The 12,158-nt window shown below is 49.3% G+C and overlaps 1 protein-coding gene across 1 annotated transcript in view; it reads left to right on the plus strand.

The window, feature by feature from the left end:
- The window catches only part of CACNA2D4 (calcium voltage-gated channel auxiliary subunit alpha2delta 4), a 114,602-nt gene that overhangs the window by 56,366 nt on the left and 46,078 nt on the right, over window positions 1–12,158 (plus strand). Inside the window, 3 exon segments of the mRNA XM_066258237.1 lie at window positions 3,065–3,160; window positions 5,865–5,992; window positions 9,660–9,740. Coding sequence (XP_066114334.1) covers window positions 3,065–3,160; window positions 5,865–5,992; window positions 9,660–9,740 — 305 coding nt within the window.

Consider the following 12,158-nt stretch of genomic DNA (forward strand, 5'->3'; position numbering starts at 1 on the left):
TGATTTCAAACTATATTACAAAGCTATAGTAATCAAAACAGTATAATATTGGCATAAAAACAAACATATAAATCAATGGAACAGAATGGAGACCTGATAAACCCACACATACACAGTCAATTTATGACAAATGAGCCAAGAATATACAATGAGGAAAGGATGGGCTCTTCAACAAATGGTGTGAAAACTAGACAGTCACAGGCAAAAGAATGAAACTCGAATTACTATCTTACATCAATCACAAAAATGTATTAAACATTTTGAATATAAAAATTGAAACCATAAAAATCCTAGAAGAAAGCATAGAGAGTAAGTCCTTTGACATCAATCTTGGCGATGATTGTAAAGCCAGTAGCCACGGCCACCATCACAGCCGCCTGGCCTGTGCAGGTTCGCATTTGATTCAGACAGATGGCAATGAAATAATGGAGCCAAGAACTGGTGGGCCATTATCTTTAATCCTAGCTTGTACCTGGAGAAAGTAAAAACACACACTGGGCTCCAAAACCCACTCATTCTGCGCTCACAAAGCTACTGACTTATCCAAGTTTCTTAGAATCAAAGGTGTCTACCTCACCAGCCTTATTCACCTCTATTTCCCATCTCCTTCTCTCTGTACAAACTCTGCACTAACTGGCTTGTCCTTCAGCACTCTGCCATCTTGGCTGCTTCTCCTCTCCTCCACGTGGTCTTTCTCTGCTCTCCTCCAGCATGGGCTCCACTGCCCCATTTTATAGTGTAGAAATCAAAACCTTCAATCCAATATACAAACAAGGAAGTCTCTGATACAAAGTCACTTATTTGAGGCATAAATGGGATTCCTCATAAGAGTGTACCACCCCCTATCATGCAATAGTCAAGGGTGTGGGGAAAAGTTTTGTCTTAAAACTAAGCCTTAGGCTATAATGACCCTGCCTGCTTACAGCATGTCCCCCACACCCAATGCAAACTATAAACGAGCAAACATATATATCATATTTACAAACTTATTTGACCAACAATGATTTTTTTTTGGATTTGACACCATAAGCTAAGGAAGCTAAAGCAAAAATAAACAAGTGGAATAATGCAACTAAAAAGCTTCTGCACAGCAAAGGAAACAATCACAAAATGAAAAAGCAACCTACCGAATGGAAGAAAATATTTGCAAATCATATATCTAATAAGGGGTTAATATGTGAAATAAAGAACTCATACAACTTAATAACAACAAAAAAACAAAAAAAACCCTGAAACAACAAAAAATTCAGACAATCTGATTTGTTTAACCCTTTGAGTAGCACAAGTGTTCATGTATGTCCTCACTCAAAGGGTTAACAAAAAACTCACTACTCACAAGGTTAAAAAGCAGAAGCTCTGAATATACATCTTTCCAAAGAAGACATACAAATGGCCAATAGTTACATAAAAAGGTGGTCAACATCACTAATCATCAGGGAAATGCAAATCAAAACCACATGAGATATCACCTCACACCTGTTAGATAAGAACTATCAAGTGTTGACACTGTTGATGGTGGTTAACTGGGTTCAAATAAAAAAAAGCAAACAAACAAACAAAAAACCCCACAGCCCAGCAGTTAAGTGAAATATGCCAAACATGTGCAACCTTAAAAAAAATAGTGAAAAAAAAAAAACCCAGTAGAAAAGTGGTTGGTGAGCAGTATAATAGGGAGAGGTTAGTGGAAGGTATAGACTTTCAGTTATAAGATGAATAAGGTCTGAGGAGCTAATGTAAAACATGCTGACTGTAGTGATAACACTGTATCGAAAAATCGGAATTTGCTGAAAGAGAACTTTAACGTTTTCTCTCTCACACACATACACAAGGATAAAATATGTGAGGTGTTAGATGTGTTAATTAACTGGGCGGGAGAATCCTTTCACAATGCAGGCATATATCAAACCAGGACAATGTATACTTACAGTATCTTACAATTTTATGTCAGTTATACCTCAATAAAGCTGAAATTTAAAAAAAAGAAAAAGAAGAGGTGATGATCATGGTAAATGTTCCGTGTGTACTTAAAAAGAATGTGTAGTCTGCTGCTGTTGAATGTACTGTTCTGTATCTGTCTGTCATGTCCATTTGATCTCTAGTTTATTCAGATCCGTTGTTTCCTTATGAATTTTTTGTCTGCATTATCTGCCCTTTGTGGCAGGTGGGGTATTGAAATCCCCTACTATTATTGTGGTGAGCTTATTTCTCCCTTCAGTTCTGTTAATATTTGCCTTATACATTTAGGTGCTCCAATGTTAGGTGCATTACATATTTGCAATTATTATATCTTCTTAATGAAATAATCACTTTATCATTATATAATGAGACCTTCTTGTCTTTTGGCAGGTTTTCATTAAAAATAAGTTTTGTCTAGGGGGAGGTAGAAGAGAATATAAGGGGATCAATGGTGATGGAAAGAAGCTTGACTTGGGGTGGTGAACACACAATACAGTGTACCAATGATGTATTGTAGACTTGTACACCAGAAACCTGTATAATTTTATCAACCAATGTCACCCCAATAAATTATGAAAAAAATACGTGATGTCTGCCACCTGGGTGCATTGTTATAACCATATGGCTTTGAAATCATGAAAAAAATGAGTTACACTGCAGCTGGCTAATGGACTTTTTTTTCAAATCTGTTGGCAAAGTCATGATGTCCAGCAAGACTGCTTAGGTGGCTATAGATAGTGTCCGCTGCTCCCCTTCTACATTTCATAATAAGGTGAATATGTGAAAAGGGCTTTGAAACTCTGAGGTGCTACATATGCACTGGTCATCAGAAGTTTCTGTTCCTTAAATCCCAGGACAAAATCTCTCTTTCTGAGTTCCTTCTGGCTTCCAAAACCAACTATCTCAAAAGCTGAGAGAACAAATCCAGAGAACAAGGGTCCCCCAATAACAAGGGAGATGCAGGCCAGGGGATCCCCACCCCAGTCAGACAGACCAGATGCTGGAGGACCTTTGGGTCTTCCCATGCTCCCTGTGCCCTGCCCCCCCCCCCCCCCCCCCCGGCCACCTGCCACTGTGCTGTGTGGTGCAGCACCTGTCTGCCTCACAGGGAGTCCAAGCGCGTGGTGGACATGGCCTTCCTGGGCACCCGGGCCGGCCTCCTCAGAAGCAGCTTGTTTGTGGGCTCCGAGAAGATCTCCAATAAGTGAGTTTGCTGAGTGCTGGGAGTGGGACGCCCGCAGGTGTTTCTGCTGCATGTGGGCGGGGGACGTGGGTGGGCAGGGACTTGGGAGTGCAGGGCCGTGGGCGGGCAGGGACGTGAACCCTTGGAGTGCAAAGAGGCTGGAAGGGCTGGGGCTTACAGAGCGAGAGGATCAGAAAAGTAACCCTTCCGCCCAGGTTTGGACTCATCCTGGAGCTGTTCCCAGGAAAGGAAGGAGGGCGGCAGGTTAAGCAAGACAGCACCCGAGACCTTGAAGCTGGGAGGGTTAGTCAAAGGCTCACTCCCACAGAGGGAAACCCAGAAACTGTTTCCCCTCGGGGAAAGTCCCTGTGTGGCCAGCTAAACCCTTGGTTGTGTTCCCTCCTTTCTTGACACTTTCCCTGTCCCCTAAATCAGCAATTCTCATCTGGGGGTGATTTACACCCACTCCCACCCGAGGGACATTGGGCAGTGTCTGAAGACATCTTTAGTTGTCACAGCTGCTGAGGAGAGGATGTTACTGACCTTTAGTGGGTGGCGGCCAGGGTTGCTGCTGACTGTCCCACAGTGCGCAGGGCAGCCCCTATGACAACATGTCAGCAGTGCTGAGGCTGAGAAAACCTGCTCCCGGCAAAGCCCCGATGCTGGGAGAGCCCTGCCATGCCAGGGACCAGCCTGCCCAGCGTCCTTCCCACAAACGCTGCTGCAGCGAACGGAGGGTGGGAGCCCGGAGGAGAGTTCTGGAAGAGAGAGGGCTGCGTGGAGACACCTGTGCTCTGCAAACCACGAGACTCAAAATAGGCTAGGCGGGTGCCATTGGGCCTCTAAAGGAGAATGACCGAGGGGGCATCCGAGCGGACTGGACCCTCGCTACATCCAGTGCACTCAGCTACGGAGCACCATCTGTGAGCTTCTTCCAGGAAGAGTGTGACAGATCCACACTCACTAGAAAGCTGAGGCTTTCTAGAAAAACAAGGAAGTTGCTCTTTCCTCTCCCTGCGCTCCCCTCGCTCCCCCGGAAGTGGGAGCAGTGGGAGCGGAGGGAAGCATGCCTGGCTGCCCTTTCTCATGGCCCTGTCAAAGATGCAGCAAATAACTCAGGTGGGCTGTGCTGCTAGGTCCGCTGTGGGTTCACCCTGAGGCCTTGAACAGTGTGGGAAACGTTCCTCCCCAAGCCCACTACTGTTAGAGTTGCAACTAAGCAAGACTCCTGGAGACAAAATACCTTGGCAAGGCAACCTTAATAACTTCTGCAGGGGAGTGTGCTGCCGTTAGTGAAAGCTGGCCAGCAAGCCTGTGGGCAGGGGTGGGGTTCTGTTTTAAATCCTAAAGCAGGCCCTAGGCTGGATCTTGCCTCATTGATGACTGTACAGTCTTACTCTTTCTGGATTGGCTAGTTTAAATGGCCCTGCGAAGGGAAAAGGGAGAGGTGGGGATAGTGTTAATTTTGGGAGTTGTTTCCTGAAACCGGATGAGGGGTTGGGGAATCACTGTTGAAGGAAAGAACATAAGGTAAATAAGTTGTTTTCCTTCATTCCATCACTACCCACTCCTATTTCCTCATTCCCTTAAACTTCTCCCTGATCAGAAGATCACATGTGTCATTTCCTGACCAAGGTTGGGCAAGTGAACCAATCCTGACAGTGTGAAGGGAGAAAGCATCTTGGCATTCCCTACACCCTCTCTCTGAAAGTCTTCCAAGATTAGCAGAGGGAAGTCTCCTACAGATAGACCTTCCTGAGTTATGAGCGGCCTCACATGCACTGTGTCACTGCAGAGGCGCCTTTTGCCTCAACCGTGATGTGACCGGCAGCCCAGGAGCTGTGCCACACAGCAGGGCTGCTCTGGGCACAGGAGAAGGCAGGCAGTTTTAAATCCCACCTCCAACCATCTACCTTGTGGGTTATCCACAATAACATTTTAAATCCCCACCAACTTCTCCCTGCCTCCCACTCTGGTTCTAGACCAGTACTCCCTTCTGCTGGCTAGGAGGTGTTCAGGGAATGCAAAACCATATTAACAAGATAAAGCTGGTTGAACAAAGAGAAGTCACAATTCGTCTAAAACCTGGAGGCAATGGCTTCCCGAAGTAGCCACTTTGGAGGAATTTACATTCCAGTCTTAGCACTCTGGCGGAGGTGACTGCACAATTTCCTCACTCAGAAACACTGATGAGCCAGACAAAAAAAGAAAAAGGCTATATCCCAGCGTTCTCAACTTGTGGGTCGCAACCCCGGTGGGGGTCGAACGACCAAAACACAGGGGTCGCCTAAAAATGTATTGTATAATAAATATGTATTTTCCGATGGCTTTAGGCGACCCCTGTGTTTTGGTCGTTCGACCCCCGCCGGGGTCACGACCCACAGGTTGAAAACCGCTGCTATATCCAAAAGAAATAAACCCTGTAGGCAAAGCAGTTTACATAAAAACGGAAAGCATTCTTTCCAAATGCAGGCTTCTTACCTACTAACTGTGCCATCAGTTGCAACAGTATTTGACTCTAAAAGAGGCAGGAGCCGTTGGGGACATTGCCTGGGGTGCTGCCAATTAGGAACTCCTATTTTCTACCCACGAGTCCATCCGAGTCCACTCAAGCAGTGGGGAATTGCTGTCTCAGCTCAGCCAAGATGACCCTGTATGATAAAGGCAAAAGGGATGAACAATGCTCCCAGATTTGAAGGGAGGAACCAAATCTTTCTCCTTGCAGGAAGTTCCTGACCCCTGAGGATAAGGCCAGTGTGTTCACCATGGACCACTTCCCTCTGTGGTACCGCCAGGCTGCCGAGCAACCTGCAGGCAGTTTTGTCTTCAACCTGCGCTCCGCAGAGGGACCAGGTAACCCACAGCCGTGCTCCTGGGTCGGGTGGCTCCAGGGTGCCCTTCCTCCTCCTTTGCTCTTAGTGATATAAAGCAGAACATCTAGACCTCAGGGTGCCCTCCCTCGCTTCTTCCTGACACAGAGTAGCCATTTTGAGAACGCTCCCGGCCTTGCCACACAGCTGGTCTCTAACCTGTGTGGCATTGTGTTCCTGGGTCAACAAAGTTGACCTTTTAAAATTCAGCATAGAACAAAGGAAAGAGCTCTGACCTACAGTCAGGAAGAGCTGGATTCTAACCCAAATGCCAAATCAAAGGATATTGGATGAATTGATCTCTAAGATTCCTCTCTTTCTAGACATCTGAGTATCTCTGACAGTTCCTAAGCCACCCAGGTGAAAGTCACACTTTTTCCCATTGAAGACTGCATACTTGGTGAAGCCACTGCCCCCACGGCTCTCCCCTAAGGGGGAAGGCCATGGACTGTGCCCCCTGAGGTTTCCCAGGGGCAGCAACACCAAGCTCCTGGCTCGCTCCTCAGAAACTCCCGGTGATAATGAAGCACTTCCCACTGGAAGGCCACTGGGGGCTTGAAGGGTCAGCGGCAGGGCCACCAAGGTTGGGCCCCATGGACCAAGCCAGCAAACCCCTACTCGTCGTCCAGGGACCAGGAAGGGTTTCGGAGATGCAGGCACCCAACTCCTCCCAAACCCCACTCTGAAAAACACTCCCCAAAAGAAAAGCAACTTTAACAGAGCACCAAGAAATAGTAGAATGTTTAGACCAGAAAGGGGCCTTGGAGGGCACACCAAGTCACACCCTCAGTTCGCACGTGAAGAGACTGTGGCCTGGTGAGGTGGAGAGACTTGTCCAGGTCCCCCAGAGGTTGGGCAGAGCAAGCTCTCCAGCAGGTCACCGTTGGGGAAGCCTGACCCAGGTCAGCATGAGCTGAGGAGGAAGAGGAAAAGGAAGGAGGCCCGCAGACATCTGAAAGGAGTGGGGCAGTCTGGGAGCTGATTGAAATGAAAAGTTGCACTGGTCCTTCAAGATGTGCCCCCACCAAACCCCTTCCGGTGACCACTTTCACCAAAACCTCCTCCAGCTTCCTGGTGGAGAGATGCCCCAAGCTGACATCTGGAGAGGCGTGGGCTCCCTTGGGCTCCTCAGGAGCTGCAGGCCTGAGGAAGCCGTCCCCTCTGTGCCCGCTGGGTGGCGTCTTCACCTTGTGCTCAGCCCGCCTCTCCACCCTGTGCCTGTTCCTCCCACCTGATGTAGCACTAATGTGCTTTACAAAACGCTTTTCTACACATAACACACTTAATCTGCACTACCCTGCCAGGTAAGTGCTGTCCTTACCCTCTGTTTATACAGGGAGTATCTGAGGCTCAGTAATGGTCTGTATCTTGCCCAGGACCAAACAGCTAGGGAGGCACAGAACCAACCTAAAACCAAGGTCTGCCCACTGAATTGGGCTCTTTTTCCAAACCGAGTGGAAGGCAGGAAGGCGGGAGGCGATGAGGAGGGCTGCCACTCCTAGTGGGAGCTCAGAGGGAGGCTCTCAAAGCCAAGGTGAAGGTCCCCTTCCTGCTCTGCCCACTCTGAGCTGGGATGCAGCAGCTCTTCCTTCCCGGCTCCACCTGCAGCAGCGCCGAGGGCTCCCCACGGAGGGGCTCCCACAGGTCCTGGGGAGGGTCTCTGAGCCCTGCCACCATCCCACGATGAGGTGCCCTCCTGCCAGCACTGTCACTGGGACATGCCTGTCTACCGGTTGCCCAGGGAGCTTTCTGTGGTGGTGAGGTAGGAGGGCAGGTGGGCGGGAACTGAGCCTAAAGGAGAAGGGGAGGCTGTAACCCAAAAAGAGAGGAGGCGGGAGCTTGCTCCTGCATATGCTTAGAGACACACTCCCATTCTCCCCCAGAGAGAGAAAACAACAACTCTATTTTAAGGGGAGGTGGGCCTCCAGGAGGAAGAGGCATCAGCTCAGGGTGAGTGGAGGTTCCCTCTGCCTCCCTGGGCTCACTCCCTGTGCACTTTTCCAGGGGCCTGGTGGGCTGGGCTCTGCGCACAGCTCTGTCTTTTGTCAGCACCTGGGAAACCCACCCACCCGCATAGAGTGGTCTCTCCAGGCTGCAGGCAGCTCAGACCTGTTACTGCTGCTTCCATAGTCCACCTCTCCCCGGGCCCGGCCCCCCACAAGTGGTGGCCAGCCCATTCACTCCAGGTGCTAGACTAAGTAGCTGCTAGGTGACCCGGGCATTGCAATTCCTGAAGTCTCCAGAGACTGTCATTAGGGCCCCGTACCTTCACGGGGCTTACATAAGCCTATGGAGCACACATACAATACAGAGTCTGTCAGGGAAAAGCAGCCAGTGGGCCTGGAGAGCACTGCAGGGCGCCGGCCACATCAGTCTCTTCCAGACATTTCTAGAAGCAAGGTGAAGAAGCCGACTTCTCGGTCCATTGTGGTCCCCTGTGGCTTTGTCATGGCAAATTCCTACAGTCAAAGACAACTTCACATATATTAAGTGCCTAAAATCTGAGTAATTTTAAGTTTCTGTGGGTTATTTGGATATAGCAAGGTAGGATAAGTAATCTTAGCAAAACACCAGATAAGAGAAACCGGGGTTAATTTTAGCCACATTGCAATATCACCGTACTGACAATCACTGCACAACACGCATCTCATGGGAACAATGCATTCTTTTTCACGTTTCCCATAATGACCTTCTAACAAGAGAGCATATGATAAATTTTGCCCCTTTCTTGGAATGTTTGTTTAGTAATGGAATTTGACTTGTAAATAAGAGTGCTTTGGAAAGCTAATCCAGATTCATAGACAGGTGAAAATTAATAAGTCCACAGTCATGCACTAGCCTGTACCAGTTCAGAGCCATAAAGCTCTGTTTTAATGTAGAGCTGAAGGTGCCACCTACATTCTGCACTTATGGTGACCTAATTCCTTACAGAAGTGAAAAAGCAACTCAAGGAAAGCCCCTTGCCTTCAGAAGCCTGGTAGAGTGTCCTAGAAGTGCAGTACCAGCTGCAAAGCCAGTGAGAGAGGGGGCTGGAGGGTGGTGTGGTGGGGGTAAATGGACTGCCTCGGGCATTTCAGCCCCAACCCGCCTCCCTGCCTGATGCAGCCCTGGTGTCTGGCTTCTTGATGGGCCTGTCAGGGTCACCTTGACGCATGCCACGAACGAATGGCAATCCAGAATCTGAAGCTACCAAGTCCTGGAACACAGACTGTCCTGCTAGAAAGTGTCATTTGACGTGACGCAGCTCTTCTGTGTGAAACACGTGTCAAGAGGACAGTCACAGCAGGGTACTCGACTTCAACTGAGACTGCAGCAAGCAGACAGGTCTGCTTCCCTGTCACAGAGCAAACTCACAGTGTCCTAGTGACAATGACAGCGCTGTATTGTCCAGGTGGCCAAGGGACACAACGTATTTATCTGGCAGGTTCAGAGCTGCACAGAAAGGGGGCAGTGCCTGGGCCATAAGAGCTGCTCTCTGAGACCAGTGGCTGGTGCTAACGGAGCCGTCACAGCAATAGCGTCCTCAAATGCCCCCTCAGTTACTCAAGGAGTGTCCTCGCCTGGCACTTATACTTGTCTTCTTGGCCTACCCCAACCACCGCCCTTCCTCAGCTGCTGAGAAAGTGACTTGGCAATTTTTGTCTCCCCAGAAAGTCCAAATGAGCCAGTAGTAGTAACAGCGAGCACAGCTGTAGCCGTGACAGTGGACAAGAAGACAGCCATTGCTGCAGGTAGGAGCTGCCCCTTATGCCGCTAAGGCTGGGAAGTTGAGTCAATGTCAAGAATAAAACACACGGTAACAGCAGGAGGACCCACGCCTGTGGTCTGCAAGTGTTACAGTCCCCAGCTATAACTTTTCCCAGGTGAAATGTGGGTGTGAGTGCAGTAGAGTCTTCCTAAGCCGTTTTGTTTATAAAACAGTAAAACCTTAGATCTAAAAGAATTTATGGAGTTAAATGAAGCCGAGAGAGGTTAAGAGATCTGCTGAAGGTCACACAGGACAGAGATCCCAACTTAGACCTCCTTTCCACCCCTCAGCTGCTGCTGCCCTCACCCACCACCTTGGGTCTAGTGTCCCTCTGACAAGAGAACAGGGCTGGGACTCAAACCCTAATGTAAGAGCTCAATGTGTGTGTTCAGCACGTGCCAGATCCACGGGGATCTGCTGCCCACGGTCACTCACATTCAGCCCTGAGGATGACCCAGTGAAGCGGAGACTTTTGGCTCCATTTTACATATGAAGAAACTGAGACACAGGAAAGTTATTTGCCCAAAGTCTCACAGCTAATCGTTAATGAATAATTTGAACTGAGATCACGTGACTCTGTTTAAGGCCCAGGTTCATTATCCTGTGTTGCAATTTACCTCCACTGGAATGAAAAGCACCCAAGGACCCTCAAGGGCTCCCTCAACTTTGTAGTTTTGTGTGCCTGACAAAGCCCCGGGCATCTCTCTCTCCTTATCCGAAGGCTCTCCGGTCTGTGTGATGAAACCCCCTTATCCCGGTTTCAGCTTCTATGTCTTGGACTCAGCTGTGCTCTGAAAAGTCTTACAATCCACTGGGCACTTGGGCACCAGCCATCGTGCCACCTCCAGTCAGGCACCTGCCCTGCTTCCTGGGGACCCCTTGGCCACTGAGAAGGACTCAGCAGCTAGAGTGAGGTGGAACAGGCAAATACTGGCTGAATTCAGGGCAGAGGAGAGAGAGGAGCAGGGTGGGGTCAGGCAGAAGTGGTCTGACTCTGTCTTCCTGTCTTGAGGAGGGCACGGGGCCATTCTGAGTCAGGCTCTTGGGCTGCTTTCCACGCTGGGATAGAAGGGGAGGGTGACTGGTTGGATGGTGCTCAGCACCCAGGTCGGGAAACACTTGCAGCCCGTAAGTTTTCAGGGCGCACCAGCACAGCATTTGAAAGGTACCCAGGCCATCTCAGACACCTTTCATTAGTCCATGGCAGGCTAACTCCAAACACATTTGTACACAAAAACTTGTCTCCCTAAAGGCTGTTCCGTGGTCCCAGCTAGGTCTGTGCCTATCCCGTGCTCCATCCTCATTGTGGGTCTTCTCAATGCCCACACACTTGAAGGTCTAGGAAAGAGGAATGACACAGGGCCAGGATGCTGGCTGTGCTCTCCTGAACTCTCCAATTGTTTGAAATCATTTTTAAGTCAGAGCCAATGTGGAGCTGTGAGGAGTTGCCATAGAAACTGTGTGCTGGTGCGTCTGGTTTGATGCACTGCAGACAATCCCTCTGACACTCTGGGGTGCATAGCTGTGACAGGAAGAGGATGAGGCAACGGAGACCTTATATTGCAATTATTTTGGAGGGGGTGGAAGGGTCTACTTTTTAAATTTCCTCTCCCTGGCCTGTGGCTCAGCCTCCCTGATCAGGGCCAGCGGAGGCTTATAGCTCAAGGCAGGGAAGGCTGCATATTTGCTGTCCTGGCAGTTTCCTCCCTTGGAAACTGGTGGCATTGTGTACATGTGAGCCCCAGGACAGGGTGAGCCTGTGCGGCTGTGCACTGAGAAAGGAGAGGAGGACCGTCAGCCAGAGACGGAGGCCAGCTATAATGCCATGGGTTCGTACAGAAGGATAGATGAGTGAGGAAGGGTTATTTCCATCTCTAAGAGGGTGATTTATCAACAGTTTCTGCAAAAATGTTTATAAATCTTTTTTTATCAGGATCTGTTTTCAATTCTCCATGCCCTCCAGCAATGTTAGAGAATATCGCCAAATATAATGGCTGTGGCCCCATCATCTGCAAGTGTGTTTTTCTAGCACATGCTCCCGCACTCCGTGCACACACACGTGCCCCTGGCCAGAGGCCTTTGTGTCATGGGCCGGCGGTCCAGAGCTGCAGGAGGGCTCCTCCCCCTAGAGTTCTAACCACCGGTGACGGGCCTAGGTGAAGACTTTGTGTGCACCCTCAGGAAGCATTGTGAATGCTGCGTCTGTGCATTGCCCAGACTTCTGCCCCACTTGTGAGGGGACCTGGGGAAGACTTGGCGCTCAGATCTGCTGTAACTGTTAGGGTTACAGGAGGCAACACCCCACAGCTATCACCACCTAGAAGGAGAACAGCCCAGTCTGCCAGGAGTCTAGCTGAGCTCCAAGAATGGGGACCCTAATGGTTTAGTTCTCCTTGGGGTT

Source organism: Saccopteryx bilineata, chromosome 2 (genome assembly GCF_036850765.1).
Source record: "Saccopteryx bilineata isolate mSacBil1 chromosome 2, mSacBil1_pri_phased_curated, whole genome shotgun sequence".
Lineage (NCBI taxonomy): Eukaryota > Metazoa > Chordata > Mammalia > Chiroptera > Emballonuridae > Saccopteryx > Saccopteryx bilineata.